Genomic DNA, 27,312 nt, shown 5'->3' with positions numbered 1-27,312 from the left:
GCTCCACCTGGGCACCAGCGCCCCCCAGTGGGGGCAGATACCCCATCGGGGTTATGGGGAGCAGGCTGGAACACTCACTCTGAGCCCAGCTCCCGCAGCGTTGTCTGGGCAGGCTTCTTCTTTGAGACCCCTCACCCGGCTCCCAAAGGGGCTGGTGCAGTAGGACAAGCTGGCCTCTGCCCTCGGCCCAGCCCCACTCCGCAGCACTAGGCAGGCATTGCTCAGGGGACGTCGTGGTCTGGAATGGGAGAGTCCTTTCCCTGGCAGACACTTACCCCAGCCGCCCCGAGTGCTGACTGCTCACCTGGGACAGGCAAGGGGGCCTCTCGCCTCCAGCAGGACCATCTTGGAGTTTTGCAGCCCCCGGATTTGAATTGTGCCCCCTAATGGAGAGACCTGAAAATGCTTCCAAACAACCCTCTGGCCCCCATCACCGCACACACACACACTGGTATAGGATGGCAAGGACCTGGGTCCTGGCACCTTGGGGTGGAGTCTCTGGCAGACTTCTTTACCGGCAGCACCGGGGAAGGTTGTGTGGCGTTTATCCCCACAGCTGAGTCTTGCCCAGGTGAGCTGGGCACTGTGAGGGTCACTTCAGACAGAGCTTTATTGGCTGGCTGACCCCAGCTGGCCCCTGATGGCAGCCTGCCTCCTGCCGTAACACAGACTCCTCCGCCTGCTGCCCCCACTCCTCCACCTGCCCTTCCTCCCCCCAGCCTTCCTCCTCTTCCTCCTCCTCGCTGTCAGAGTCCTCATAGAGGCTGATGGTGGCTTGCACGGGGAAGTTCTCCAGCAGCTTCTCCCCCTCACTGTACAGGTAATCGAAGGACTTGGAGCGGGGCCAGAAGAGTCTGTGGGGAAAAAGACACTTGAGAAATACAGGTTCCTTCGCTTCCTCTTTGGAAAGCCCAGGGGTGTGAAAGGGGCAGCACATCCTGCATGGGGCCCAGCACTGAGCTAGCAGGGGGCTGCAGGTCAGGAGTGAGAGGCATCGGCACAGCTGCGTGGGGCTGAGGATTGAGGGGCATCAGCACAGCTGTGTATGGGGAACCCAGTGGTAGAGTAGCAGGAGTGGGGCTGCAAGGCAGGCTTGCGGGGCAAAGGCAGAGCTATGGGGCAAAGGCAGGGTGGGACTGGCCAAGCAGGGGGGTGCCCCAGGGCTGGCCAGTGGGGCGTTGGCCAAGCCAAGTGCACAAAGCTGACGCTCCACTCTAGCCAGCACCATGAGCACTGGTTATCCGCCCCAGCGAACAGAAGCAAGCAGCCTGCGCACCGGCACTGTGGGCTGCACGTACCTGACGGGGTGCCGGAACAGTGCTGATGCCTTGCCTGAGCCACCATCCACCAGCATCTCACTGCCGCAGGCCTTGGGAAACACAGAACAGTAATTCAGATCCATGCCTTCAGCACCTACACTGCAGCCTCCCCCCAGCATGGGGGATGGGGCGAGTTAGGATCCCTGTGGGGACTGATGGGATTCCAGGGGCAGGGACGGGGGATGCAGTAGGTACACTGGGAGAGCCCGAGGGTCTCTAGCTGGGAAGAATAGGATGTAACTAAGCAAAGGAAAAGTTAGTTTGACTAGCAGGAAAGATTGGCCTGCCAGTGGATCTCTTGGGCCAGGGGATCATCTCTCAAGGGAAGCAGGGGCAGTTCCAGCACACAGGACCCACCAGCCTAGATCAAAGATCGGCCACTTGCAGTGCTGTTGTAGCAGGGTTGGCCCCAGAAGATCAGAGAGACAAAGTGTGTGAGGCCATGTCTTCTATTATCTTAATATCTCTCACCTAGGGAAGTTGGGCCAATAAAAGATATGACCTCACCCACCTCATCAGACTAAATCAGAGGCTAGGTCCATGTGGCCTGTCTCTGGCTGGAGCCAGCAATCAAAAAAGCTAACAGAATGTTGGCAATCATTAAGAAAGGCATAGATAATAAGACAGAAAATATCATATTGCCTCTATATAAATCCATGGTATGCCCACATCTTGAATACTGCATGCAGATGTGGTCGCCACATCTCAAAAAAGATATATTGGACTTGGAAAAAGTTCAGAAAAGGGCAACAAAAATTATTAGGGGTATGGAATGGCTTCCGTATGAGGAGAGAGTAATAAGACTGGGAGTTTTCAGTTTAGAAAAGAGACGACTAAGGGGGGATATGATAGAGGTCTATAAAATCTTGACTGGTGTAGAGAAAGTAAATAAGAAAGTGTTATTTACTCCTTCTCATAACACAAGAACTAGAGGTCACCAAATGAAATTAATAGGCACTACATTTAAAACAAACAAAAGGAAGTATTTCTTCACACAACACACAGCCAACCTGTAGAACTCCTTGCCAGAGGATGTTGTGAAGGCCAAGACTATAACAGGGTTCAAAAAAGAACTAGATAAGTTCATGGAGGATAGGTCCATCAATGGCTATTAGCCAGGATGGGCAGGGATGGTGTCCCTAACCTCTGTTTGCCAGAAGCTAGGAATAGGTGACAGGGGATGGATCACTTGATGGTTACATGGTCTGTTCATTCCCTCTGGGGCACCTGGCATTGGCCACTGTTGGTAGACAGGATACTGGGCTAGATGGAACTTTGGTCTGACCCAGTATGGCCGCTTTTATGTTCTTATGTTCAGCACCAGCTGCTGCAGAGGGAGATCCTGCAAGCAGGTGGTGAGGGACTAACCTCCCCGCAGGGAGAGTGGCGTCCTTACCCCCAGTAGTAAGAGTCGGGCTCATAGCCCAAACACAGAGGGATCATACCTTTTACAAAGCTCTAGCTGATTTAATTTTGCCATGGTGCCTATTCTAACCCCAGGATGTTAGAATCCTTTTATGATCCCTGCTAAACTCTTGGCCTCCGCGACGCTTTGTGGCAGAGAGCCGCAGGCTAACTGTGTGGTGCCCGGAAGGAAAGTATTTCCTTGAACCAGTTCTGAATTTGCCTCCCACCAGCGTCCCCTTGTTCTTGTGTTAGACTCAAACCCAGCACTGATGCATGCGCTGCAGGGACCAGCCTGCATTGGCCGGGAGAGGATATGGGTCCTTTCCCAGCTCTGGAGTGTCCCGTGCTTTCTCTGTGGGATCAGGCAGGATAGGAGAAGAGCAATGGCATGAGATGAAGAGTGGGGACATTTAGGCTGAATAGCAGGGAAAGGTTCCTGCTCGTGAGATGGGGGAGGCTGTGGGACCTGCTCCCAGCAGAGGGTGGGGAGCCCTGTTCTAGCCTGGCGGGGACAGCAGCCTTGGCATGAGGAGCCAGCTGCCCTTCTGGGGCTTTGTTGTCTCTCCTGGGATCTGTAGCTCCTTTGCCTGCTGGTATTCTCCAGCGGGGCAGGGCCCATAAGCAGTGCAGGGAGTACAGAGGCCATGCTGGCCGCTCCCCATTCCTGGGGGATCACTCCCAACAAGGCAGATTTCTTTTCCTTCTGGCTGGCTGCCACCCACGCTGAGAGGTGAGCCCACTGAGGGGACGTGGCCCGGCCTCCTCCGCCCACCCCAGGCTTGCTGAACACACTCCCTGGTGCCCACAGCAAAGAGGGCCAGGGAGGAAGCTGGCTCTACCCTCGGGAGAGCTTTATCCATTGTAATCTCCCCCTGTGCCAAACCCCTGCCCAGTGTCACTAACCCCTGAGGAATCCTAGTCCTGGCCAGGGAAGAGGCATCCCTTTCCCACCACCCAGAGTTCTCTGAAATCTAACCCCCCACAGCAGCTACCCAGGGAGAGCCAGCCCTGCCAGCAGAGGAGCCAGCCTGGCACTGGCCTACACTACCCACTGCAGGGAGGGGGCTTGTTTCACAGCCGCTTGCCTTCAAAAGGAGAGACTGTGCCAGCTGGGAGGGGTGGGGGAAGGTGCCCTGGCTTCCAGAGAGGTCTGCCTGCCAGCCTCCAGGTGCCAGCATGGGGAGGTGGCTGCCTGCCAGCCTCCAAGGTGCACCGGCCGGGGGGTCTGCTCACCAGCCTCCAGTGGGCACCAGCCGGGGGGGGGGGTCTGCCCACCAGCCTCCAGGGATGCCAGCATAGGGAGTGGCTTGTTGCCATCCTTCAGGGGGTTCCAGCCAGGGGGCTCTGTCCACTAGCCTCCAGAGGGCACCAGCCAGGGGGGTCTGCCTGCCACCCTCCAGGGGTCACCAGTGAGGGGGATCTGCCCATCAGACTCCAGGGGGCACCAGCTGGGGAGGTCTGCCCCACCCCCCACCCTCCCGGAGGTGCCAGCTGGGGGAGGTCTGTCCACTAGCCTCCAGTGGGATGTGAATGGATCCCATGCATCAGGATGCCAGGACCTGCACTCAAAATAACATTGCTTGGCTCCCACCTCACGCCTCCCTCAGTCCTTTTCTGCCCCTGCCCCCGAGTGGTCCCTGTGTGCAGCCCAGCGAGCCCGTGGAGCTCACAGGTTAGAGGTGGAAAAGGCCCAGCAGCTCAGCCTGTCCATCTCCTGGGGCCAGCACAGGATCTGGCCCTGTCAGGTGCTGTCCAGCCCTAGCTGTAAAAAAGTGCTGAGGGATGGATCTCCCCTGAGAGCCAGTCACCCAGTCCCCCGATCTCGCAGCCAGGCAGCTTCCCATGAGCTCCATCCTGAATTCTCGCTCTGCAGTGTGTCCAGTCAGGCGAGCTGAAGCCCTGGGCCTCATGGAAACAGAGCTGGAGGTCACCCAAGGCCAGCTCCCTGGAGCCCCAATCAGTCCCTGCTGGACAGCGACTAGCAGTGTGGGGCCCAGAGCTGAATGCAATATCCCCAGGGGTTGGGGCCGGCAAAAGAACCCAGGGAAAATGTCTCGGGAACGAGGCTGCTCAGCCTAGGGAAGCTGTGATGCAGAGATCTGCAGAGGTGAAGGGCGAGCACCCAACCCCACCCTCAGACCCACCTTGAGCCCCAGAGGGACCGGGTGAATTCTAGGGCTGGGCCGAGCTGGATACCCTCTGATCAGGGAGGGTGAAACTCACCGGCTCTGTCTGGTCCCTGTTCTGCCTGCACAGGTCCTTTGCAGTGGGAAGCCAGGGTCTCCAGAGAGATGGGGATCTGCAAAGTGAGACAAGGAGAGGGGGCTGGAGCGGGCCAGTCAGTGGTCAGCAGGCCCAGGGCGCTATTGTGCTGAGAAGCCCCAGCTCGTAACAGCTGAGAGAGCCGTAGCATTGCACAAGCACCAAGGCAAATGCAGGCCCATAGCGCTTGCGTGCCCACACAGGGCGAGGGTGTTCTCAGCACTAAGATCCCTCATCCTGCAGCCCCCCACACAATCACAGCCCGTCTCCAGCTCTCCACCTCCCCCACTCTAGGGGATTTGTTGTTTGTGGGCAGACCCTGCCCCCAGACTGCCAGCGGCTTCACAGGATGAGCCTCGGAAGCCCTACGCTTTGCAGTGCCAAGGGATGGGGGGGCAGGGGAAAGCACTGCACTGCAGCCCCCACCCTAACATTCACCCAAAAGTAGAGCTCAGGGGTTAAGGGCTAGCGGTGACAGCAGGAGAGTCCCTGCATCCTGATCCTCTGGCACGGCCTCAAGGTGTTCCCTCTGGGCCTCAGTTTCCCCATCTGGGAGGTGGGTTTGGACATGGGGATTGGGGAGCCTGTTTCTGAGCCCCCAGGGCAGAAGGGGAGAGAAGTACAAACCCCTTATTAACAATCACAGACAGATGCACCGCGTTCCGTATGAAAAAAAAAACCTCGCCCCTTTGCCAACAGCAGCGAGACGGAGCACCATGCTCCCCCCTCTGCCAGCCCCGTCTCCCCCGACTCAGCTGCGCCAGCCACAGAGCAGGCAAGGGGCACTGTGGCCATAAGATCCTCATTACCTTCCGCCTTGTTCTCGGCCCTGCACAGGGCGCCCGCAGCCCCAGGCACCCAGGGGGCCCCGGAGCCAGCCAGCCAGCCCGAGGGGAGTGGGGACAGAAGCTTCCATGACGTGAGCTGGCGAAGAAGGAGCGAGGTCTCTTTCTCTGGTCTGTCCTAGGAGACCTTTATAGCCTTCCCGGCCTGGTCAGGGCTGGGGAAGGGGGGAGAGCAGGAGGTCCCAGGGTGTCCAGCATGCCCCAGTTGAGTAAACAGCAGCTCAGCGGGAGGCTGGGGGGACATTGTCAGCTTCAGTGGAAAAACAAAACACAGAAGGGAAAAGTTAGACACCATTTGTGAGAAATGCTCCAGGGGGTCAGGGGGAGCGGGGAGGGGACAATTAATGAGGGTGATTAGAAGCTTTGTCCCCATTACCCTAAGGGAGGGGGCGGGGGGGGCAGTAACATGGGGAGGAAATGGGTCTGTGCAGGATGGCACAGCTGATGGAGAGAGGGCCAGAAGGAAAGAAAGGGAGGAGGGAGGGAAGGGGGCAAGGAACAGAGGAGGGGAGGAGAGAGAGGCGAGAGATTTCAGGGCTGTAACAAAGCAGTAAATAGGGAAGCAGGCCTGGCTTGGTATTGATGGCGGATTTCTCACTGCGGGCCCATCTGGCTGCCAGGGACACTCACAGGGCAGGGTCGGGCCTCGGGCTCAGAGTCCCTGCTCTGATTGCACTGAGGTCAGGCCACTGCTCTGCAGGCTGGACAGCGCCAGGGCAGCCCAGAGATTCAGCCCCAGCAGCACTGTGCGGGGCTGGATGCACGTAGGGTGACCAGATGTCCCAATTTTATAGGGACAGTCCTGATTTTGGGGTCTTTTTCCTATATAGGCTCCTATTACCCCCCACCCCCGTCCCAATTTTTCACATTTACTGTCTGGTCACCCTAGATGCACGTAGTCAAAAGGATTTGCTGTCTGGGATGTAGGAGCGCAGGGAGCAGCCCTGCAAGGGAAAGCTACACTTTGGATCCTCCTCCTCCGGGGCTGAGCTGCATCCCTGATTGCTGTTCTCAGTGGTGGCAGATGACAGAACAAGGAGCAATGGTCTCAAGTTGCAGTGGGGGAGGTTTAGGTTGAATATTAGGAAACACTATTTCACTAGGAGGGTGGTGAAGCACTGGAATGGGTTACCTAGGGAGGTGGTGGAATCTCCATCCTCAGAGGTTTTTAAGGCCCGGCTTGACAAAGTCCTGGCTGGGATGATTTAGTTGGGGATTGCTCCCGCTTTGAGCAGGGGGTTGGACTAGATGACCTCCTGAGGTCCTTTCCACCCTGATATTCTATGATTCTATGATTGCGGGAGAAACAGGCAGCTGGTACCTCTGGGGCAGCACAAGGCAGCCAGATCCCCCTAGGCCTGTGTGCTCTGGCAAGAGAGGGATGGATAATTCAGCAGGAGTAACCAATGGGGCAGCCCCATTGCAGCTGGGGATTACAGGCCCTGCTTTTGTCCAGCTCTGTGTATTCCAGGACCTTCAGGGAGCCAGCTGCCCAGCCCCACGGCTCTGCAGGAGGGACTCTCTTTCCCAAGCACTCTGCCCTCCCAGCCTGGCGTGAGGCTATGCCACTGCTAAGGGCAGCCCTGTGCGTCTCCCTAAATGAGCTTGTTTTCAGCTGGGCATTGCCAGCAGGTGGTGGGCCGTTAGCAGGGGCTCCCTGGGGAGCGGGACTCTGGAATTTCCTGGCAGACCAGCTGCGCAGAGCCCTCTCACCTGCCCAGGGTGGACAGTCTATGCACCCTCCATTAAGCCCCTGCCAGAGCTGCCTTCCCAGCACTGGGCCCACTCACCTCCCCCGCACCTCACCCCTTCTCATTGACAGTGCAAAGGGCGTGCAAAATTGGCCCAGGGCCGAACGTCACCAGCTCACCCCCACTCCGTACAGGGGATATGCTGCACAGGGCATGAGGCTGGGACCAACCAGGCCCCGTGTCTCACACAGCCCCATGCCCCTCTGCTTCCCAGTCTGCCCGTCACCCGACTCCTCCCATCTGGCCTTGAGGAGGCATTGCGCTAGTATCTGCAGCACCAGAGGGAGCCTTTGATAATTATAGCCCCAAAGGGGCCCTAATGAAGCTTTAATAGGATTTGTTACGGGCCTCTGATTAACACTGACTCTACAGTGACATCTCCACCTCCCGCCCTAAGCCGGGCCAGCTTCCCCTTCACCCAGCCCTGGGAAATCACTACCGCCAGGCTGGGGCCACAGCCCCCACTCCCTCAGCCCCAGCTTTGGGCCAGGAGGAAGGAGTTGGAGGGAATTTTCTCTGCTGAGTCAGCACAGCCCGGACAAATATGCAGGGAGGGACTTTGCACATGGCGCACTTAAGAGCACCTGAATCGCTGAGCGTTGCAAGCCCTGAGACAGTCTAATGCTGGGTTGGGGGCACGGTCTCCCCTTCGGCGCTGTATCAAGTCAGGCGCATGCTGGGCCCTTCCTCACTGTGGCAGCTGATTTTTCACTCACCTCCAAGGCTGCATGTCTGGAAGCCAGCACTCCGGTTCTTTCCTGTCCTTGGTCACAGAGCAGGGATCCGACTTCAACAGGCGGCTCTGACCCTAGGGCTGGCCACTGCTCCTGGCAAAGCAATCATTGGCCCTGGAACAAGAAGTTGTGGAAAGGATCCTATGGACAATCCAACTACGGAAAATGCCTGTCGTGATATTTCTGAGCTGAGCACTGCAGGACTGAGCATGCTGCTTAGCTATAAAGTGTGCATCACACCCAATGATCACACAAGAGTCTCAAGCTCTGAAGCAGCCCCTGCTTTCAGTGCAAAAGCTCGCTCGTGTCTGATTGTTAATACTTGGTACTCGATTTCTTGGTACAAGCTACTCCTCAGCTCTGTAAAACATGGATCATTTAAAGTTTACCCCCCAACACTATCTACCATTACCAGAGAACTCGCCAGCTGCAGCTGTCCCCACCCTTTACAAAGGGGAGATCAATAAACCAAACCAAAGGGTAGCCCGAGCAGAGATAGAGACACTTCAAAAGGAGCCAGGCCAGAGATTACAAGTCCCCTAGCAACTTCCCTATTGCTGTCAATTTCATATGGAAGGTGCCCACATACAAGGATGATGGGCAGCACAGCAGTATAAAATCATTAGCTAGGCTGTGTTGTTAGCCCCATTTTACAGTGGAGGAAGCTCAGACGTGGGGAGGGAAAGGCCCACGTCCTCAAAGGTATTTAGGCACCTAGCTCCCATGGCAAGGGGATTTCAATGGGAGTTAGGTGCCTAAATTTGTTTGAAGATCGGAGCCTATGTGACTTGCTCAAGGTCACTGCAAGTCAGTGGGAGTTTTGACGGCCAGGAGACGTCTCCTTTCTGGGCCCACGTGGCCACTGGACTGGTGCTGTCCTTCCACCTGTCCATTCACACAGCAGCCTGCCATGGAGGCAACCCAGCTCCCGCTGCTTGTTCAACAGAAATAATCAAGGGAAAGAACTTGGGGATTCAGTGCATGGACTGGACCCCAGCCCTGGCCAACCCGCCCCCCCCCCTCCCATCATGCTGGCTGCTCCAGTGCCCTTTGATTCCAAACAGGAGGGGCCTGTGCTCTGGTCTTTTTGTGGCACATTTAGGGGATCAGTGCTGCTCGGCCTCTGGGAGTCATGGGGGTTATTCCCCCTCCCAACTGTGTTTGCTCAGGTGCTGTAACGCCAGAAATGTTACCTCCTCTGTGCTGGATCTCTCCCCCATCCCCATTCCCTGGGGCGCCATGCAGCTATCCATTCGGGAGCCTGGGCTATGGGGAACTTCACATCATGCACCTGCCAGCTGAGACGAGGGGAAACTGACGCAGGCAGGGAAACAGCATGCATCTGATTCCAAACAAGGCCCATTGTGCAGAGCTGCCGCTGGGTGTCGTACAGCAGGGAAAATAACCCTCTTTCCAGGGATGTTCCGTTTTAGGGTCTGATTTGGTGGGGACTCCATGCCAGTTGCTTCCCACCCCTCTTCCTCCATTCTCTGTCCTCATTCTAACCGCAGATTAACTGTCATTCACTTCGAAACAGAGTCAGCAACTATCCCCTCAGCCTCAACGTAGCGTCACACCAAGAAGCACATGGGTCCTAGGCGATGTAGAATACAGGGCGTGCAAAGAGGTAAATAAAAGCAACCTAAACATGATGCTGTAGGATGCCCCACTTTATCCCAGGAGATCCAACTCCAATGATCTGCCTCTTCCCCATTTGCTATTCTCATCATCGGGTGAGACCCGGATTAGAAACACACATAGAGTGGGGATGGGGGCAGGAGGCAAAGTGGGGTCACAGGTCAGCCCCCTCTCCCAAGATGCTTTCAACGTGGGAGAAGGAAAGAAAAGAGCAAATGGTCCCGTCCAGCCTCTGCCTTCTGCGTCCAGCTGTCCCAAATGCTCCGGCTCTGGGAACGAGCACTGGGCCCTTCTGGAGAACACAATTTGTCACCCCCGGGGCTCCCCTCAGCCCCCCATTTGTGATGGTGGTTAGGCCTTTGCCTGCATGGCAGCCTGTGCAGGGCTTGTTACATTTCCCCATTTGTTTCTCATTTGGGCCAGGAGTCTTAGAATAACAAACCCTGGGGAGGGCGGAGAAGGCTGCTGCTGAGAGAGGTATTTCAGCCAGTCAGTCCAGATCCCCCGTCCTCCTCCCCTCCCCGCTACCCTGCTCCAGAGAGCCCTGCAGCCTCTGGGAACTAGCCTGAGTGCCCCGTCGCCTTTGTTACACTGAGGGGGACCACATCGGGGTTATTTGTACGCACCAGACAGACGGACACCATGGCGCAGATTTTCAGGATTCCCTCTGCTCCAGTTTACAATGCTGAGGATCTGTGTCTAGGGGCACTCCAGCTTGCGTGTGCATTCACGCTCCTCCCTCCAGCCATCAGGGTCTGCCTAGCCAGGCTGCACGTGCAAATGCTATTTGCACACACAAACCAGAGGGCTGGGGAGACATGGGGATAACAGCCCTTCCCTGCCTCCCAGGAGCGTTAGGACACTAAATATATTACAGGTTGTGAGGTGCACAGATGTGAGAGGGCGGTTAGGAAAACATGGGCCTGCCCTGGAGTAAAGCGAGCGAGCGCTGAGCTGACACACCCTGGGCATTGCTGAGCTCTGTGTGGGAGCACTCCAGCCTTAGCCATGGCATCCTCGCCCAGGACTCGATCTTGCTCTCACTGCCGGCATGAGGTGCTCTGCCATCGACTTCAGTGGGCGCAGACCCTGTTTTGTCCTCCCCATTGTTTCTGATACCGGATGGACAACTGTTGCCTTTCAGCTTGTTTTCCTCCGTCCTGTTCAGGAACCTGAGTTGTTATTGTAGGGTTGCTCAGGAGGAATGGACGCCTTCTCCCAGTTGGATGACTTGGCCCACTGTCAATGTTGTCTTGGGACAATGCTTGGTGGTGTGGGGACACATGCTCCTCCTAATACAGAGCCTTCCATCCCCCTGAAGTGCCCTGTGTACCAAACCCAAGCTCATTCCCGGCCAGCAGCTTCGACCCCGACAATCAGAGGGGCTAAGCACCCATAATTCCACCTGGAGTCAGCAGGAGACACAGCTGCCCAGCATTATGGAGAATCAGGCCCTACAGGCTAGCCCTGGGCAGAGAACTCACAAGCTGAGCCAGGGCGTTGCCGAGCCACAGCAGGCCAGAAGGGGGTGCTCTACAATGGCACGCCTGCCCCACAGCACCCCCTTTCTGGCCTGGTGTGCATCAGCAGCAGTTTGCCTCCGCTTTGCACCCCTTATTAACTCCCCCCAGGCTTTATTTTTGTCCAGGAGCACCCCTTCTCCCAGGAACTAATTTAATGGCCTAAATCACACAACAATGCTCAGTCCTGGGGCTTCTCTTTTCTCCCCGATCTGCTCTCTGCAGCACTTCCCTGCCTTGGCAAGCCACTCCTAGCCCTCCCTGGCTCCAGTCTTTTCGAGTCCTGCTCACCTGGCTCTCAGCCCTTACCTCTCTAGTCTGAGCGGGCTCCACGGGGAGCAGCTCTCTGCAGACTGCAGGAGCCTCACAGGAGCCTCTGCAGCCCTCTGCCTCATTCCTCTTTACGAAGGCCCCAGTGCCTCCCTGTAAACGCCAATGGCGCAGCAGGTCAGCAGCCCCGGTGCACTGGCCCCTGCTCCCTCTTCAAGGGCCCAGTCACCCTGTGACATCTGGAAACCTCCCTCCCCTGACACTCCAGCCAAACCTCACATGCCTGGCTAGCTTTCTACCCCTACCCACCCACCCCACAGCTTGGCCTCCCTGCCCACACCTGCCCGCCTCTCGCCCCCCCGCTCAAATGATCTTTTATACAACAACCATGGTACAAACAAGCCATACGCGCACACCCCAGCTCAATCCCTTTGCCATCACGACTGCAGCCCTTCTCCACCTCTCTTGATCTAGACTTGGCTGTTGTAGTTTGCAGGCTCTTTGGTTCAGGGACATTGTCCCCTTACCTGGGCTCTAAAGAACCCTATAAACTATTCGTTAAATCAACTTGTGGTCACATGAGGGGGGCCTGACAACTGCACACCATAGCAACCTGCCCTGTCATGGGATCCGGCCCAATTGCTTCGAGCATTCCCGCCATGTACCGCCTGGCTTCCTAGGGATGGTGACCACTCCCCTGGCCCTACAGCTTCTCTTGACAAAGCAAAAACACTGACAGGAATTCTTTAAAACACCAGCTCCCGACTTTCAGCAACTCCCACCAACAGCAGGTCTGAAGAGCTCACCAACGCTCTCCTTTGCAGCCTTCCTAACAGGGCTCTCTCTCGATCCCTCCTCCTTGCTACTCAGTGTCACTTTCACAGCTGCTGCATGAAAGAGCCTCCGAGTTGGATGCAGGTTTGAGGCCCTGGGAAAACCCCAAGCCTGAGGTTAGACAGGGCTGATGTATGGCCATACCGGCTGCTTTGTCAGTGCAGCAATTCTTTGATCACACTTGCCAGGACCCCGTAGCAGCGTTCACCCATCTCATGACTAGCACCAGCAAAGATAGGATCAGCGGAGTGGACAGGAGTCTGGAAAGTGTAGCCTAAATGGGAGACTTCACACCTCAGCCTCCCAAATGGTCTCTCTTGCCCTTTTCACAGGCGACAGCTTGGCCGGGGAAGGTGTTGGCACACTCTGCTTAGCTGTCACTTCTCCAGACCTTTGGACCAAGCACACTTCGGAGTTTGTGGCCCAGAGTCAGACAAAGGTCACAGGGTCATACACCCCCTTTCCGCATGCCTGATGGTTCTGGATTTCTCACACCCCATGGGGCTGAGAGTTTGCAGAGCCCTGGCCTATCTACAGCAGATCTGCCATTACACTGGTGACAGAAGTACCAGGCCTGCAGCAGTATCCCTGTGACCTTTGATCTTGATAATCTGAGCCCATAAGCTAAGTGGGACTGTGGCTGGCCAGTGCCTTGATGGTAGCTCTCCAAGGAAAACCCATGTGCTGATGGCTATGCCACCAGAGGATCTAATGGAGGCACAATGATGCATATGTGGGGATGGAGGTACGAGAGCAGCAGCAGAACGACACTTGCATTGACTCAAGAACTCTTACATTTTGCCACCACTATGTCTAATTCACCTTCAGTTTCAAGATGTTTCCCCATGCACTGGCTGAGACAATTCAAAGGGATGCTTATGGGATGCTGCTATCTAAAATCAGCTCTGTAGGTTTAGGGGCAATCCTATATTCACCAGTAAGAGTCCCACCCTCTCTCCACCACCACCAAGGGCAGCTCTCACCAGCTGCGTCACGCCATGCCTAGTCAGTTTCCGACTTTAGCACAGATTGGAGGCTGCACCAAATCAGCACCCCAAACTCTGCAGGGAATTGCACTTTTCAGCTTTGCAGTTGTTTGCCCCAAACCATCTTCTTGCTCTGTCCTCCCTGCCCCACCCCGCCCCCCACGAAATCACGTGGGCAATAAACCCCAAACCCCTTTGCCAAATATTTACATTTTTAATTAATCTGGGAGGGGGGGAGGGGACAAACAAAAAGGTATCCCCAGCTCCTCAATGCTTTGCATCCCCTCAAGGGTTTAGTTCTGATCTGGAATAAGCCTCTGACCCCAGGCTAAGATTTGCCCATGGATTTTGCAAAGCTACAGTTAACCACTAGACATCCTTTATCCCCTGGGCCCCGGCCTGCTCTCTGCTCGCCCTGTCCTGAGGAGACATGGTTTTCCTGCACTTGGATACTCATGCCCCCTGTGCAATCTCCACTGGGCTACTCCGTCATTCCCTCCAGGTCCTGTATTTCTGGTAAGCATTTCAGCCCCTGTGCATTTTTCTCTGGGTGCCAGTTTGTCTATATGAGATTTCCCCTCGTTCCTTTCTTCACTTCCTGGCCTGGCCTGACCCAGTCCCAATGCACTCGAGGAGCGTCACTGAGCCATACGTACAGGCTGCTGCCGGCTTTCAACACTCCCCTTTAATACTCAGGAGCGGCGCCAGGGTTTTTGGCGCCCTAGGAGGGGGTCCTTCCGCACTCCCGGTCGTCGTTGGCAATTCTGCGGCAGGGGGGTCCTTCTGCGCTCCTGGTCTTCGGGACACTTCGGTGGTGGGTCCCGGAGTGAGTGAAGGACCCGCTGCCAAATTGCCGCCAAGGGCGGCAAAATGCCACCCCCCCCCCAAATCCTGGTGCCCTAGGCGACCACCTAGGTCGCCTAAATGGAAGCGCCAGCCCTGTTAATACTTAGTCCTGCTGTGAGTGCAGGGGACTGAACTAAATGACTTCTTGAGGTCCCTTCCAGTCCTACAATTCTATGATTCTTTTCCTGGCTGCATTTCAGGGACAGGGGATGCAGCTCTGCCTATGTCACTTGGCAGGGCTTAAACCAGACCTTTGAACAAACACGTCTACTCCACTTCTGGAGTCCACGCTGCAGTCATCTCCAGAGATCACATCAGAGCTGGGATCCGACCCAGACAGTTGGCACCTGTGAAATGCCTTGGGACCAACAGGGGCAGTGCCAAGATACTAGAGTGATGTGCTCAATAGAAATACCAAAGGTAGACAGCAGGGATATCATCAAACTGCTGGGCTGGAGAGTGGGGGCACTGGTGACAGGGAGGGAAACAAAGACATGTTGGGAAAACTTGCAACAAAATGATCAAGAGGCAGTTCTGAGGGAAAGGGGACAGGCCAAAGGCTCTTTTGGTTCGTTCTATTATCTCTCGGGTTGTTGCTTTCAAATAGGGTTGCCAACCCTCTAGGACAATGGTTCCCAAACTGGGGTTTGTGAACCCCTGGGGGTTTGCGAAATGTTACAGGGGGTTCTCGGGGAAAAAATCCCTAATGGCGGACAGAGCTTGTCCCTAGGGACCCCGGGCAGCACGGGGCCAGCAGCCCGGAGCCCCTGGACTTCCAAGAGCTAAGCAGATCAAAGCAAGCATCTCTATCACACTGAGGAGATTTAAACTTCAAGGCGACTTATAAGAAATGGAAAGGGAGGTGGATATTTTTGCTGTTTTTAAAATTAAATAGGCAGCTTGTATTGTTTTTAAAAGTATTATGAAGAACAAGTTTAAGCTTTGTTGTAACATGTGTTGTTTGCTTGAACTGCTCAAGACCTGAATGCTTGTATAAGAGGAACGCTTTGTGTTGGCTTCTTACATACCTTCATGCTGTTTAACATCTGATACTCCTTGATGAAACATAGGAGCCTTGTCTTATAACAGGCTTATTCAAAGTGATACAAGCTACAAAAGTGAGATCTTGGAACAGTGTTGCCGTTTTCATAACATAATAAAAATACTGTAATGATAAATAATAATTAATAATAAATAGTGTTTTATGACAATAAGCATGTCATAAAAACAAATTTTGTATTTCCAAGATCACTGCTTTTATAATTTATACTCAGGTGAAGGAGAAAATCCCTGGAAATATTCATTTTTAGGAGGGGGTTCACGAGACTTGACATTTTGGTGAAAGGGGTTCACAGGTTGTTAAAGTTTGGGAACCTCTGCTCTAGGATCATCCCAGAGTCTCCAGGAATTAAAGATTAATCTTTAATTAAAGATTATGTCACGTGATGAAACCTCCAGGAATATATCCAACCAAAATTGGCAACCTTACTGTCGAAGCCTGCTGCTGACTTTCCCAGGGAAAGAGGCAGCTGGCCTGCAATGGTTGTGTCTTTTAGGGGTGCCAGCCCCCATTTCTGAATGCACCCGTGGGGATTTTTGGAACAGACGGGGAAAGACATTGATTTGCTGCAAAACTCCAGAAGCATATGCACAATGCAGCGGGCTACGTGTCCATGTTGTCATGCCATGCTGGGAGGGGCCTGGCAGAAGCCAGACACAATGGAGGGCCCAAGAGAGGAGCTGCAGCTGGAGAAATACCCCGCAGAGCACCGAACAGCAGCATGAGTACAGAACAAGAGCAGTCCTTAGGGACCGTTCACAATGCCAGCCTGGGCTATTGTTATTGCCAAGCAGTGGGCGCCTGCACTGATGTTCAGTTTGTTTCCTCCTTGTGCCAGGTGAGGGGCTGCTAACAAAAGGATCCCTCTTTCCACCTGAAATCAGCAGCCGTGGCTCACCCTAGTGCCCTGGGACAGTTACAGAACCTCTCCTAGGCTGACATTATTATAAACACTTTGCACTTAGGTGGTGCTTTTCCTTTGCAGATTACGAAGCACTTTCCTGAGCAGGGAGACCCCTGGGTTGGGGATGGGAATATCGAGGTATAGACAGGTGGCTACCAACATTTTCAAAATATCATTTCCACCAACTCAGGCATCTCCATTTTTTAGGTGCCAGCTGGAGACACCATTGGTAGCCAGGAGAGACGTGGGCATTAAGTACCCTGGGAAATCAGGCCCCAGGCGTCTCAACTCACCCATTAATTCCAGCTGCCCACATCTGGCCTAAGTGACTTGCACACAGTCAACAGCAACTTACTAGCAGAGGCAGGAAGAGAAACCAGCTCTTCTGACTTCACATCCCAGGTCTTAGTCACTTAACTGAGGTGTCTCTCTGGCCCAGGCTGTTAGCAGACAGGGTTTGCCTGGCACCCGGAAAGCCCAGCCTGAGAAAGGAGTGCACCTGGCCAACACAATCAGCAAGTTTAAGTTCTCCCCACTAATGTGACAATCCAGGTTAGAGCTGCAGGTGTCACTAGGCAATAGCGCACCCCGTGCTGGAGGCCTGGGGCCCTGCTTGGTCACGAAACCAAAGACAAAAAGCAAAGCATGTCTCTGCAGCAGTTAATTCACAGATGATGTCATTCCTTTTCAGGCCCCTGTCCTCTCTCACATGTCTCAGCTTCCCCTCCAAGGAAAGATTAGGAAGCGATCCTAAACACAGCCTGCTCTCCTCCCCCACGGTCTGAGGTTCTGGGGGGTTCAGCCACAAGGCGCTGGCGCACGCTATGGCTCAAGCTCAGAACTGCAGTGACCCCCAAATGTAGCCCCAAACCCACTGGGGAGCCAACTGATTTCAAAGGGATGGGCTTATTCAGAAGATGTTTTAAGAGGGAAAGGGGCTGAATTCGAAATAAAGATTTTCCCGAAGTGGGACAAGCAGGGTGATCAGATCCACTCCCAAGGGCTGTCCCGCTGCTCTCTGGCATTTCCCTGGGAGCGTCCAAACTGGATTGTGTTAGCTACTGGACTAAGCTAGTGCGACAGGAGGCAAGGTTCCCCTCAGTGCTCAGCAGAAGCCATCTGGGGTGGCAGGACCTGAAAACATCACATGGAACAGGAGAACGAGCCCTGCACCGCAGAGAACATAACTGGAGAGTAGGAAGCATGGGGGCTGAGGGACCTTTCCTCCCTCCATCCCAGTGTTCAGAGGCCTATGTGTTGCTGTGCTGTATACACCAGGAGCGGCAGGAACCCCAGCAGAAATGAATTCTGCTCCTACAGCATTAAGAAGTGCTGAATTGGCCAGCGAATGCCAGGCAGGGGCCGAGTAGCTGCACACCCTAGAGGAGAAAGGTTTGTAGCTTAGGGTGGGAAGCAGTCTGAGAGAGCCCAGGATGAGATGGACATGGAGACCTGAGCTGTCCCCTCACCTCCGAAGGGTGAGCTCCTTCAGGGTCAGGTCTCTGCTGTCACCTGAGACACCACAGCAGGGCTCACAGGGACAGCATACTGGAGTTGCACCTTCTCACTAGTGCTGTTCCCATCAGGCAGTCAGCGAGGGAGCCTAGGGGATCTTCTCCAGGAGGGAAACACACAGCCTCCTCCCTGGCCCAGTCACTGCTGAATCTAGGGACCGAGGTGGAGTCATCCCAGATGAGTGGAACCTCAGAGCAGGGACAGAGGGTCTCCATTTTGAAGGGCTTTGCATCCTGACAGCACTACCCCTCAGGCTGCCTTTGCACTACTGCTCAAACTGGCCTGGCCTGGCCTGGCAGGGAGCTGGGCCCTGGCCTGGCACTTACAGCGCACTCCTTCCCTACGTGCATGACATTAGCGATGGCTGGCGGAGATGACTCCGGGAGGTGGTGTTCTCAAACACCGGGGGCCGGAGAAGTCAGGATCTGTGGGCAGCCATTAGCGATTCCCCTGCCAGTCTGTGGGAGAGAGAGAGCGTCTAATCGCAGGGTGCCCCAGCTCAGGCAATGCAATGGCACATGCCACGAGCTGCTGATCCAGCAGCTGGGCTGGAAGGGAACATGGAGATGTGAAGCAAAGCTCTGATTCATCTCACATTCCTGCGGGTGGGTGTTTCGCCAGGCCCCTGCCACCAAGGCACATTTAGACTCCCTTGGCAGAGTTTATTATTTGGGGGGCTTTTTCTCTCAAAAGGTTGTTTGGAATGATAGCGAAGGTGAAAGGGCACTTGGCATCTCTCAGGAGTCTCTAGTCAATATTTAATCTGCTATGGATTTTTTTTCCTTCCAGGGAGTTTCTCCTCCCCTCTCTCCCGCCCCCACATAGACAGCCCCACAGACCTAGCATACAAGGACCGGGGAGGAGATGAGCCCAGACCGCAGAGCTGCTCTCTGAGAGCTGGGACAACAGAAAGACAGGAAAAAGGCTAGTGGTGAGGAGCCAGGCAGCCGGCAAGGAAAGGCAGGAGCAGTCAGCCACAGCCAGGTGAGGAGAGCAACTGAAGATGGTCTCGGTCGGGCTACAGCTTGTGGGCTTCATCCTGGGGGGGCTTGGATTGCTGGGCACCGTGATCACCACGCTCCTACCCAACTGGAAGAACAGCTCCTACATCGGCGCCAGCATCGTGACGGCGGTGGGCTTCACCAAGGGCCTTTGGATGGAGTGTGCCATCTACAGCACTGGCATCACCCAGTGCGATATCTACAACTCCCTGTTGTCCCTGCCCTCCGACATCCAGGCTTCTCAGGCTTTGATGGTGACCTCCTGCGCCATCTCCTCGCTGGCCTGTATTGTCTCCGTGATGGGGATGAAGTGCACCATCTTCGCCCAGGGCTCCCCTGCCAAGGACAGGGTAGCAGTGACAGGGGGGGTGATCTTCATCCTGGGGGGCGTGCTGTGCTTCATCCCCATGGTGTGGAACACCCACGTGGTGCTGCGGGATTTCTACAACCCACTCATCCCAGACAGTGCCAAGTATGAGATGGGGGAGGCGATGTACCTGGGCATCGTCTCAGCCTTGCTCACCCTCCTTGGCGGCTGCATACTCTCCGCGTCCTGCCCGCCCCGGGAGTCTGAGACAGCCTACCAGAGCGCCTACCAATCCAAAGCCCTGGCGACCCCCCGGCCGTCCATCAGCCATACTCAAAAACCTAAGAGTGAGTTCAATGCCTACAACCTGACGGGGTACGTGTAGGAGCCCCAAGGCATGGCCAACTCCCCAGCAGCAGGGCAGTCGGTATCTAAACCCTGAATGGTACCTCATCTGCCTTGGGGGCCACTCAGAAGGACTGGACTGGGGGAGGTAAGAGGAGAGGCTGAGCCAATCACTTGAGCTCGTCTCTCTCATACACTTGTCCTTGAATCCCAATTTCCACTGACTGACCGATGCTCCCACAAAGCACTCAGCAGCTCGCATGGACTAGGCTGGTTCTGGCCTTCTGCCATAGCCCCCTCAAGTGGCAGGCAGCAAAACACAAGCCCAGGGAAGCGCTCTCCGTTGGGAACCCCCCTCTGCACCAAGAGGAAGAGCAGCATCCCAGATGGCCGTCCCCAAGAGACCAGTGAGTGCTCAGTCAGCACAGCAACAGATGGACTTGTGGAACTCGGCCCCAGCACCTGGCTCTCGCAAGTGGTCACTGGCCTGCATGCTCATGTGCACTGGACACAGAACAAGGGGCATGTTTGCCAATGGCACCCGCCTGCAGGTGAAGGACAGGGAAGACGGGAAGGGTGCAGTCACACAGAGGGTGGGAGAGCTTTTGACAGGGCGGCCAGTTAGGGGTGAGCTTGCTGGGACTGGCCATGAAGCACTTACTGTACTTAGGAGTGGTTTGGGGAGGGGGAGGGGAAGAGGCAGCGGCTCTCTAGGAGCAGCACATTTGCTGAATGGCCCCGTGGGTCAAGAATGATGAGGCGTTGCAATAAATCTGTGTTACAGTCATACTGAAGCTGACTTAGCTTTCCTTCTGCGCCGAAGGGGCTCTGCCCTCACCCCCAGGGAACCCCACCCACGCTGGGCCAGGCCACCTTGTGCCCATTACAGCCGCCCACTTGCTGCCCAACCAGAGGGCAGAGGCTGGGAGGCATATTTCAAAGGGAACTGGGAGCCCCAAACCCAACCCCCCATGCAATCCTGTGCTTGTTTCTGTGCTTGGCTTTGAAGAGCCGTGACCCTCGGGCATGGGAACGCCACGGCCCCTTGCAGATGGTCCGGGTAAACAAACAGATTTAAAAGAAGACAGGCTGCTGCTCAGGAAGGGCCCAATTCTGGTCTCACTCAACTCAGTGGGAAAATACCACCGACCTTTGGGGAGCAGAAATGGGCCCTGAGATAAATAGGCAACAGGAACTCAGTGTGGGGAGCAGATACATTAGCACAACCCTGTCACCTCTGGGAGCACAGCACCAGTCCTGCCAGAGATTCACAGGGAGCAGAAAGGCAGCATGGTCCAGTGGATGGAGCAGGGCCCGGGGAGCCAGGAATGCCTGAGCTTAAGCCTAGTGACCTTCGGCAAGACTCCGTTCCTCCATGTAAAACAGGGCTAACACCTCCCATGGTAAATGCCTGGAGACCCTTGACTGAAGGGTCTCTCAACAGACACACAGTATTGTTATTAAAGACTTTGGTGGGCTCCTCCTCACATGAGCCAACTAGAGACCCTCCCGGCATGTGCGGGGGGCAAACAGCTCTGTGTGACGCCCCATGCGTCACTCACTGCTGTTAATTCAGAGCCCACAGGCAAAGCTAGTCTAAGAGCAGCCTGGAATTCCCCAGCTCAAGGCGCTGGGATGCGGAGGGCGTTCCTTGCCTAGCAGCAACCCTTGCTGGATGACTGATGGGCCTTGAGGGCTTCCAGTGAAAGCTCCTTCCCATGTTCTTCAGCAGTGGAGGACGGCAGCTGCACACAGCGCTGAGTGTGTGTGTGTGTGTGAGATGGGGGGCAGGAGGGAGACTAGGGACAGGGCCGGCTCTAGGTTTTTTGCAGCCCCAAGCAAAACATTTTTTGGCTGCCTCCCACCCCAGTCCTGGGCTCTCTCTTCCCCCCCCCTCCACCCGCACCCCCTGTTGCCCCAGCCTTGGGCTCCCCCCCACCAGTGATGACTCTGCCCGCTCCCCCCCACCTCCAGCCAGTCCGGCGCTGGCAGGGTTGGGGTAAGCAGCGGGGCTCCCAGGCCGCACCTCAGCCCAGGGTCCCTCCATCCAGGGCTCCCACCTCCAGGACCGGCTGGGACCCGGGAGGACAGAGCCGGGGGACTGCCCCGGCAGAGGGCTGAGGAGCAGGGGCAGGGTAGTCCCAGAGGCAGCGGAGCCCTGGAGAGCGGGACACAGGCCCCGCCCGACAGTGCCCCGCCCTCTATGGCCCCACTGCAGCTGCTGCTTCTGGCTGCCCTGCCACAGTCCCTGGGCGGCTTGGGCCGCTTTGCCCAGCCCCGGCTGCAGTGCTGGGGGGCGGCCACCCTGCGGCACCTGCAGGTGGCTCCGTGTGTCCTGTGGGGTGTCCCCCAGCCTGAGTGTCCCCCGCTCGAAGCTTGCCCGGCCCAGCCACAAGGTGTGGGCGCTGCTCCCCCGCGGTGCGAACTGCAGCGGCCCCAGGGCACCCCCCGCACACGAAGTGCTGCTGCTGCCAGGGCCGGCTCTAGGCTTTTGCCGCCGGAGCACAAAAAAAAAAAAAAAATGGCCAGAATGCTGCCCTTGAAAATGTGTTGCCCCAAGCACGTGCTTGGTTTGCTGGTGCCTAGAGCCGGCCCTGACTAGGGATTTAGAAGCATAGCCCCGGGGGTGATAGCCTTGCTGTCCTGTGTGTGTGAAGGTTTCCACATTACAATGGAAACACACAGGGACTTCACAAACGCTCCCACACCAGCTCCAGGGGGTGACTGATCTGGGCACCCCGAAAGACCTGTGCTAGCAATGACCATTTCAGTGCTCACTGGCAGCAAATTCCCCCTTCCAGATGCTGAGGTTGGAAGACACTGCCTGGTTTCCCCTCGGACACTGACCCTTCTTCCCCAGCACCTTCCATGCTTCAACCCTTCCTCTCTCTGCCTTGGCTACTCTTCAGGGCAAAAAGCATGTGCAGCCTTCTGCTGCGCCAGCCCAGGACCCCATGTTGCCCAAATCGGAACGCGTGTTGCCTCTTGCTCTGGCCACAGGCTCCAACAGCAAGCTGAGGGGGAGAGGGGATGCGTCCACAGGCATGCAGGACCCCAAGCAGTCACTCAAGTAGTACGGCCCTCCCCGCATCCCCATACACAGCAACACTACCCAGGATACACAACAAGGCTTTCCAGGCCCACGTGTGAAATGATCCCTGCTCAGGGTCTGCAGGAAAGCTCCCCCAGTGAGAAGGAATCGCACAGGTGCGGAGCATCCCTGATGTGACTGGCATTGGCAGATCAGATGGGGCACTGACTCCATCCCCCTGAGCAATCCTGTGCATCAGAACATCACATTATCCCTCGCTAAATAAAAGCCCAAAGCCAGGGGCACCCTTCTTTCCCAGGACAAACACTCCAGTGCTCCCCAGACCTGGGATAGCAATTACCTCGTCAGGCCCCGCTCCAGGAGGCTCAGAGGTTCTGGTCTCCCTCTCCATGCTGAGGGCCGGTGCCTGTCTTCTCTAGTCCGGGGCCTGTCATCTGTCTGGCTGCACTGTCTCTGCACCGCTCTGTCACTCACAGCTTTGCTCTGTCTGGTCCTCCCATACATCAGTCACTTCTAGCAACTGAAGATGAGTCCAGGAGGTGAGTGGAAAAGCAGAAGGTGCAGGTTTGCACCCTGTGGCAGCCTCCACCCCATCATGATCAGAGACAGTTTCCCAGTGTGAGGGAACCCAAGTGTTTTCACAACATGGACCGGGGTCAAAGGACGATGGAGCAGGGGAGTGCAGCTCCCCCTCCTCTCTCTGGCTTGGGTAAACACCACTCCTGCAAAACTCCCCTCCTCTTTGGCTGGCGTAGTGAGAGATCCCATTCCAGTTTCAATCCACTTTCATCCTTGGTGAGGACCATTCCCTTATGGAAAAATCAGTGCCTGGGGGTAAGGACCATCCTTACCACCTCCCAACACACCACAAGGGGCCCTGATCTTGGCTGAGATCTGTAGGGGCTGTGGCAATACACAGCAATCATGAGCCGTCTCCCTGCCACGTGCACGGGCATAACATCCCTGCAGAAGCTGTGTACACGGACAGCGAGAACCAGGGTGTTTCTCTCTCTCTCTCTCTCGCCAGTGATCAGGTTTTGGTGTTCTTAAAAATTAGTGCCACCATCTCCTGTTGCTCTTCAGTCCATCACCCAGTCTGTCCTCCGCCAGAATAAGGAAAGCCGGCACTACATGACCAGGAAGGTCTCTGCAGACCACAGGTGGGAAAGCCTCTGGGCTAGCAGCCAGGCCAGGGAACTGGAGTCTGGACTCTATACCCAGTGCTGCCAGTGATTTGCCATGGGGCCTTAGCCACTCACACCATCGCTCTATGCCTCAGTTTCCCTTTCTGTAAAATGGGGATAACAGCCACTTACCTCAGAGGGGGAACTGCCAGGCCTAAATGCACTGATATTTGCCAAGTGCTTTGAGACCCTCCACAGGAATGTGCCATAGGTGAGCAAAGGAGTATCTTTCAAGCTGGTTGTGTGTGGGACCATCTGGCTCAGAGGACTGGTACTGAGATAGCGCCTTTCACCTTCAGGACAAGGGGGAAAATCCACCCTGGGGCAGCAGTAACACAGTCATTGCCATATTAGCAGGCAGGTGTAATCACACAAGCACTGTAATCACAATTCACTCCCTTGGTACTTGGGAACAGGAAGGGAGAGGCCTTGGGGAGAGAATCCCCCTCTCTGCAGTTCCCTGTGGGTCTGGGCCGGGGGGCAGCTTGCACTGCCCAGGCTGTACCTGTTTCGCATATAAACAGAGCATTTCCCTGTGCAGGGCCAGCCATAGACTTACCCCATGGAAGGAATATTAAATAAGCTCTCTAGGGAGTGAGAGACCCAGAAGCTGGAATGTTTAATCCTTGAGACACTTAAAGAAAGAAAAAGATCAGAGAGGGCCAAGGGCACTGCCCAGTCTGGGAAAACCAGGCCAGGCCAGGCAGCAGCACAATAGCCTCTGCCTGTCACTTTAAAACACTGTGGCTAACAAGGATCTTTCCAAACATTTAAAAGCCCCACCTTTGCTAGTAATTTCTGGCATTTCTGTAGCTCTCGCAGACACCAGTTCATCCTCCCCAATGCCTGTAAGGTGGGTGTGATGTTGCAGTCTATATGATTTTATAAAAATATGCTAATTGGTGAATATAATGTAACTGGAATATGCTTCATGCAAAAGGTCTCTTGTAAGGTATCATTACAAAGCTTATTGTCTACAGAGTGTGGTCATCCTATTTGTATAAATGTACCACTCTTGTATCTGAAACTAGAAATATGAAATATAACTCTGAGCTCCTATTGTAATTATGTGAAGTGTGGGCCATTAATAGTGGTTTGGAATCCTCCTGTGAGGAATGAAGGCTTGGGGTCTTACAGTGACATTTGATTATGTCACCTGAACTGGAATCCATCTTTAACCTGGTGCTTTTCCAGTGAGCCGGGGGTGGAAACCCAGAGAGAGACAAAGGATTCCTGCCTTATGCAAAAGATATATAAATGGGTGGAACAGAACAAAGCAGGGAGAGCCATCATGAGAAATCTCCTAGCTACCACCTGAGCTGGAACAAGGGCTATATTGGGGAAAGGACTATGCCCAGACTAGGAAGGCGTCCAGTCTGAGAAAATAAACTTATTGAAACATCTCTGAGGGTGAGATCTTATCTGTATTCAGTTTATTACTGTATTAGGGTTTAGATTTGCGTGTTTTATTTTATTTTGCTTGGTAATTCACTTTGTTCTGTCTGTTACTACTTGGAACCACTTAAATCCTACTTTCTGTATTTAATAAAATCACTTTTTACTTATTAATTAATCCAGAGTATGTATTAATACTTGGGGGGCACACAGCTGTGCATCTCTCTCTATCAGTGTTATGGAGGGCGAACACTTTATGAGTTTACCCTGTATAAGCTTTATACAGGGTAAAACGGATTTATTTGGGTTTAGACCCCACTGGGAGTTGGGCATCTGAGTTTTAAGGACAGGAACACTTCTGTAAGCTGCTTTCAGGCAAGTCTGCAGCTTTGGGGAAAGTAATTCAGACCCTGGGTCTGTGTTGGAGCAGATGGGTGTGTCTGGCTCAGCAAGACAGGGTGGTGGGGTCCCAGGCTTGTAGGGAAAGCAGGGGCAAGAAGTAGTCTTGGCACATCAGGTGGCACCTCCCAGGGGGTTTCTGAGATCCAACCCGTCACAGTGGGTTTTATTGGTCTCATTTTACAGATAGGTAAACTGCCAGTGCGCGGGGTAGCTTGCCCAAAAAAGCAGTGGTACAGCTAGTCTAAATATAGGAATTCCTGTGCTCAGACCATGATGCTATGCTGCAGCAGGCTGGCTCAGCAATCCCAGCGCAGGAACCCTCTCGCTGAGCAAACTGGTTTCTCGTAAATCCTCTAACCTGCTGGAGAATAACATGGCACATTCTGCACCACCATGGTCAATTTCCCAACCTGTCCGGATGAGCCACAGGACTCTCTCACCCCACTGCCTTTGGGCTCAGGAGACAAGGGTGCCTTACAGAGTTGCGTATTTCCAGTGAATTCAGCTGAACTCTGCCACCCACTCCGTGAGGTCAGAGATGAAGGATTTTGCTGTCATGCTTATGCTGGCTCTGCTGCATTTTATTAGAGACATCCATCAAAAATGAGAAAAACTAATTAAATATGGCAGCCTCAATATGGTCTGCACATGCTACGAGCCCTTGGATACATTGTTAGAAGTTATATAATTAAAAAGCCCTGCACAAATGCAATAAGCTAGAGGAAAGCACACAGTGGCAACAGCATAGGATGCCAGGCCTGAAGATGCAGCGATGAAACAAACTTGTGCGACAATGGATAAAGGTGATAAGGGACAGTCAGTCAGACTGGAGCACTGGCCAAGTCTGCAGGGACCATCCATCATTTAGCGGGCAGCTGGTTTTGCCATGGTGCTGCCCCACCTTGCTGAGGTCTGGGATGGCACTGCCAAGCACTACATCGCAGAGCCCTGCAGACTTCTGTAGTCATGGCTGGCACAGCCAGTGCACTGGAACGAGTAATCACACATAGCTGGGCCCAGTATCAGTATGAACATCCTCCAGCTGCTCCTTATCTGATGCACAGTGAATGCCTCTTCGCTTGCCAAGATTCCTTTAATGAACTTGGGGGCATTGGGTGCAGTTTTAAAAGTTCCCTGCATGCCGTCCCAACATAAAGCAATTTAGATTAGCAAGGGCAAGGGGGGCAGCAGGTTCATTGCTTAGACGTCACCGCCTCCACCATTAACCTTGCACTAGGGAAATCATGTTTACCTGAAGCGCTAATACTCCTGATAATAGCATGACTCATACTTTCTCCCATCCAGGTTTGTTGCAGCAGCAACCCCAGGGACCTGTCCCCAGTGATAATGGAGATGTTAGTTAGGGGAGACTGCAGCTCATTGCAAGGCGAAGGGCCTTCACCTCTCTGGGCCCAGCTTCCTCTGGAGCAAAACAATGAGCCTGAAATCTCTTCCACAGAGGGCACAACGAATCAAAAGTCCCAAAAGGCTCTGAGACAGATGAGCAAATAGTTTGGTGGGACCAATCTGTTGGCCAACCCCTGTATCAGCGGTAACCTGCTCCTGGGGCAGGAGAGAGAACTTGGGTCCTGGTCCAGCAGAAGGAGCACAGGACAAGGAGAAAACTCACTGCAGCAGGTGGCAATAGCCCAGAGGGCTCTGCCAAGCGCTAGCCACCTACTATGCAGCAGGTCCTTTCTAAAGACTGTTCCTCACACAAAAAGACACCTTCATT

The 27,312-nt window shown here is 54.8% G+C and overlaps 2 protein-coding genes across 2 annotated transcripts; one reads left to right on the top strand and one right to left on the bottom strand.

Moving 5' to 3' along the window:
* Positions 1-2: 2 nt before the first annotated feature.
* Positions 3-23,195, bottom strand: RIPPLY1 (ripply transcriptional repressor 1). The gene is made up of 6 exons (XM_054040004.1): positions 22,937-23,195; positions 8,301-8,432; positions 5,798-6,083; positions 4,950-5,025; positions 1,299-1,369; positions 3-854 (listed from the first exon to the last, which is right to left on the bottom strand). Exons 3-6 carry the CDS (start codon positions 5,902-5,904, stop codon positions 593-595), a joined length of 516 nt encoding a protein of 171 aa, XP_053895979.1. The 5' UTR covers positions 5,905-6,083; positions 8,301-8,432; positions 22,937-23,195; the 3' UTR covers positions 3-592.
* Positions 18,730-20,331, top strand: CLDN2 (claudin 2). Its single transcript, XM_054040003.1, has one exon. It carries the CDS (start codon positions 18,895-18,897, stop codon positions 19,582-19,584), a length of 690 nt encoding a protein of 229 aa, XP_053895978.1. The 5' UTR covers positions 18,730-18,894; the 3' UTR covers positions 19,585-20,331.
* Positions 23,196-27,312: the final 4,117 nt, after the last annotated feature.

Source organism: Malaclemys terrapin, chromosome 9 (assembly GCF_027887155.1).
Source record: "Malaclemys terrapin pileata isolate rMalTer1 chromosome 9, rMalTer1.hap1, whole genome shotgun sequence".
Classification (NCBI taxonomy): domain Eukaryota; kingdom Metazoa; phylum Chordata; order Testudines; family Emydidae; genus Malaclemys; species Malaclemys terrapin.
Note: the sequence above shows the minus strand (reverse complement) of the source record. Positions and strands in the feature narration are given on the sequence as shown.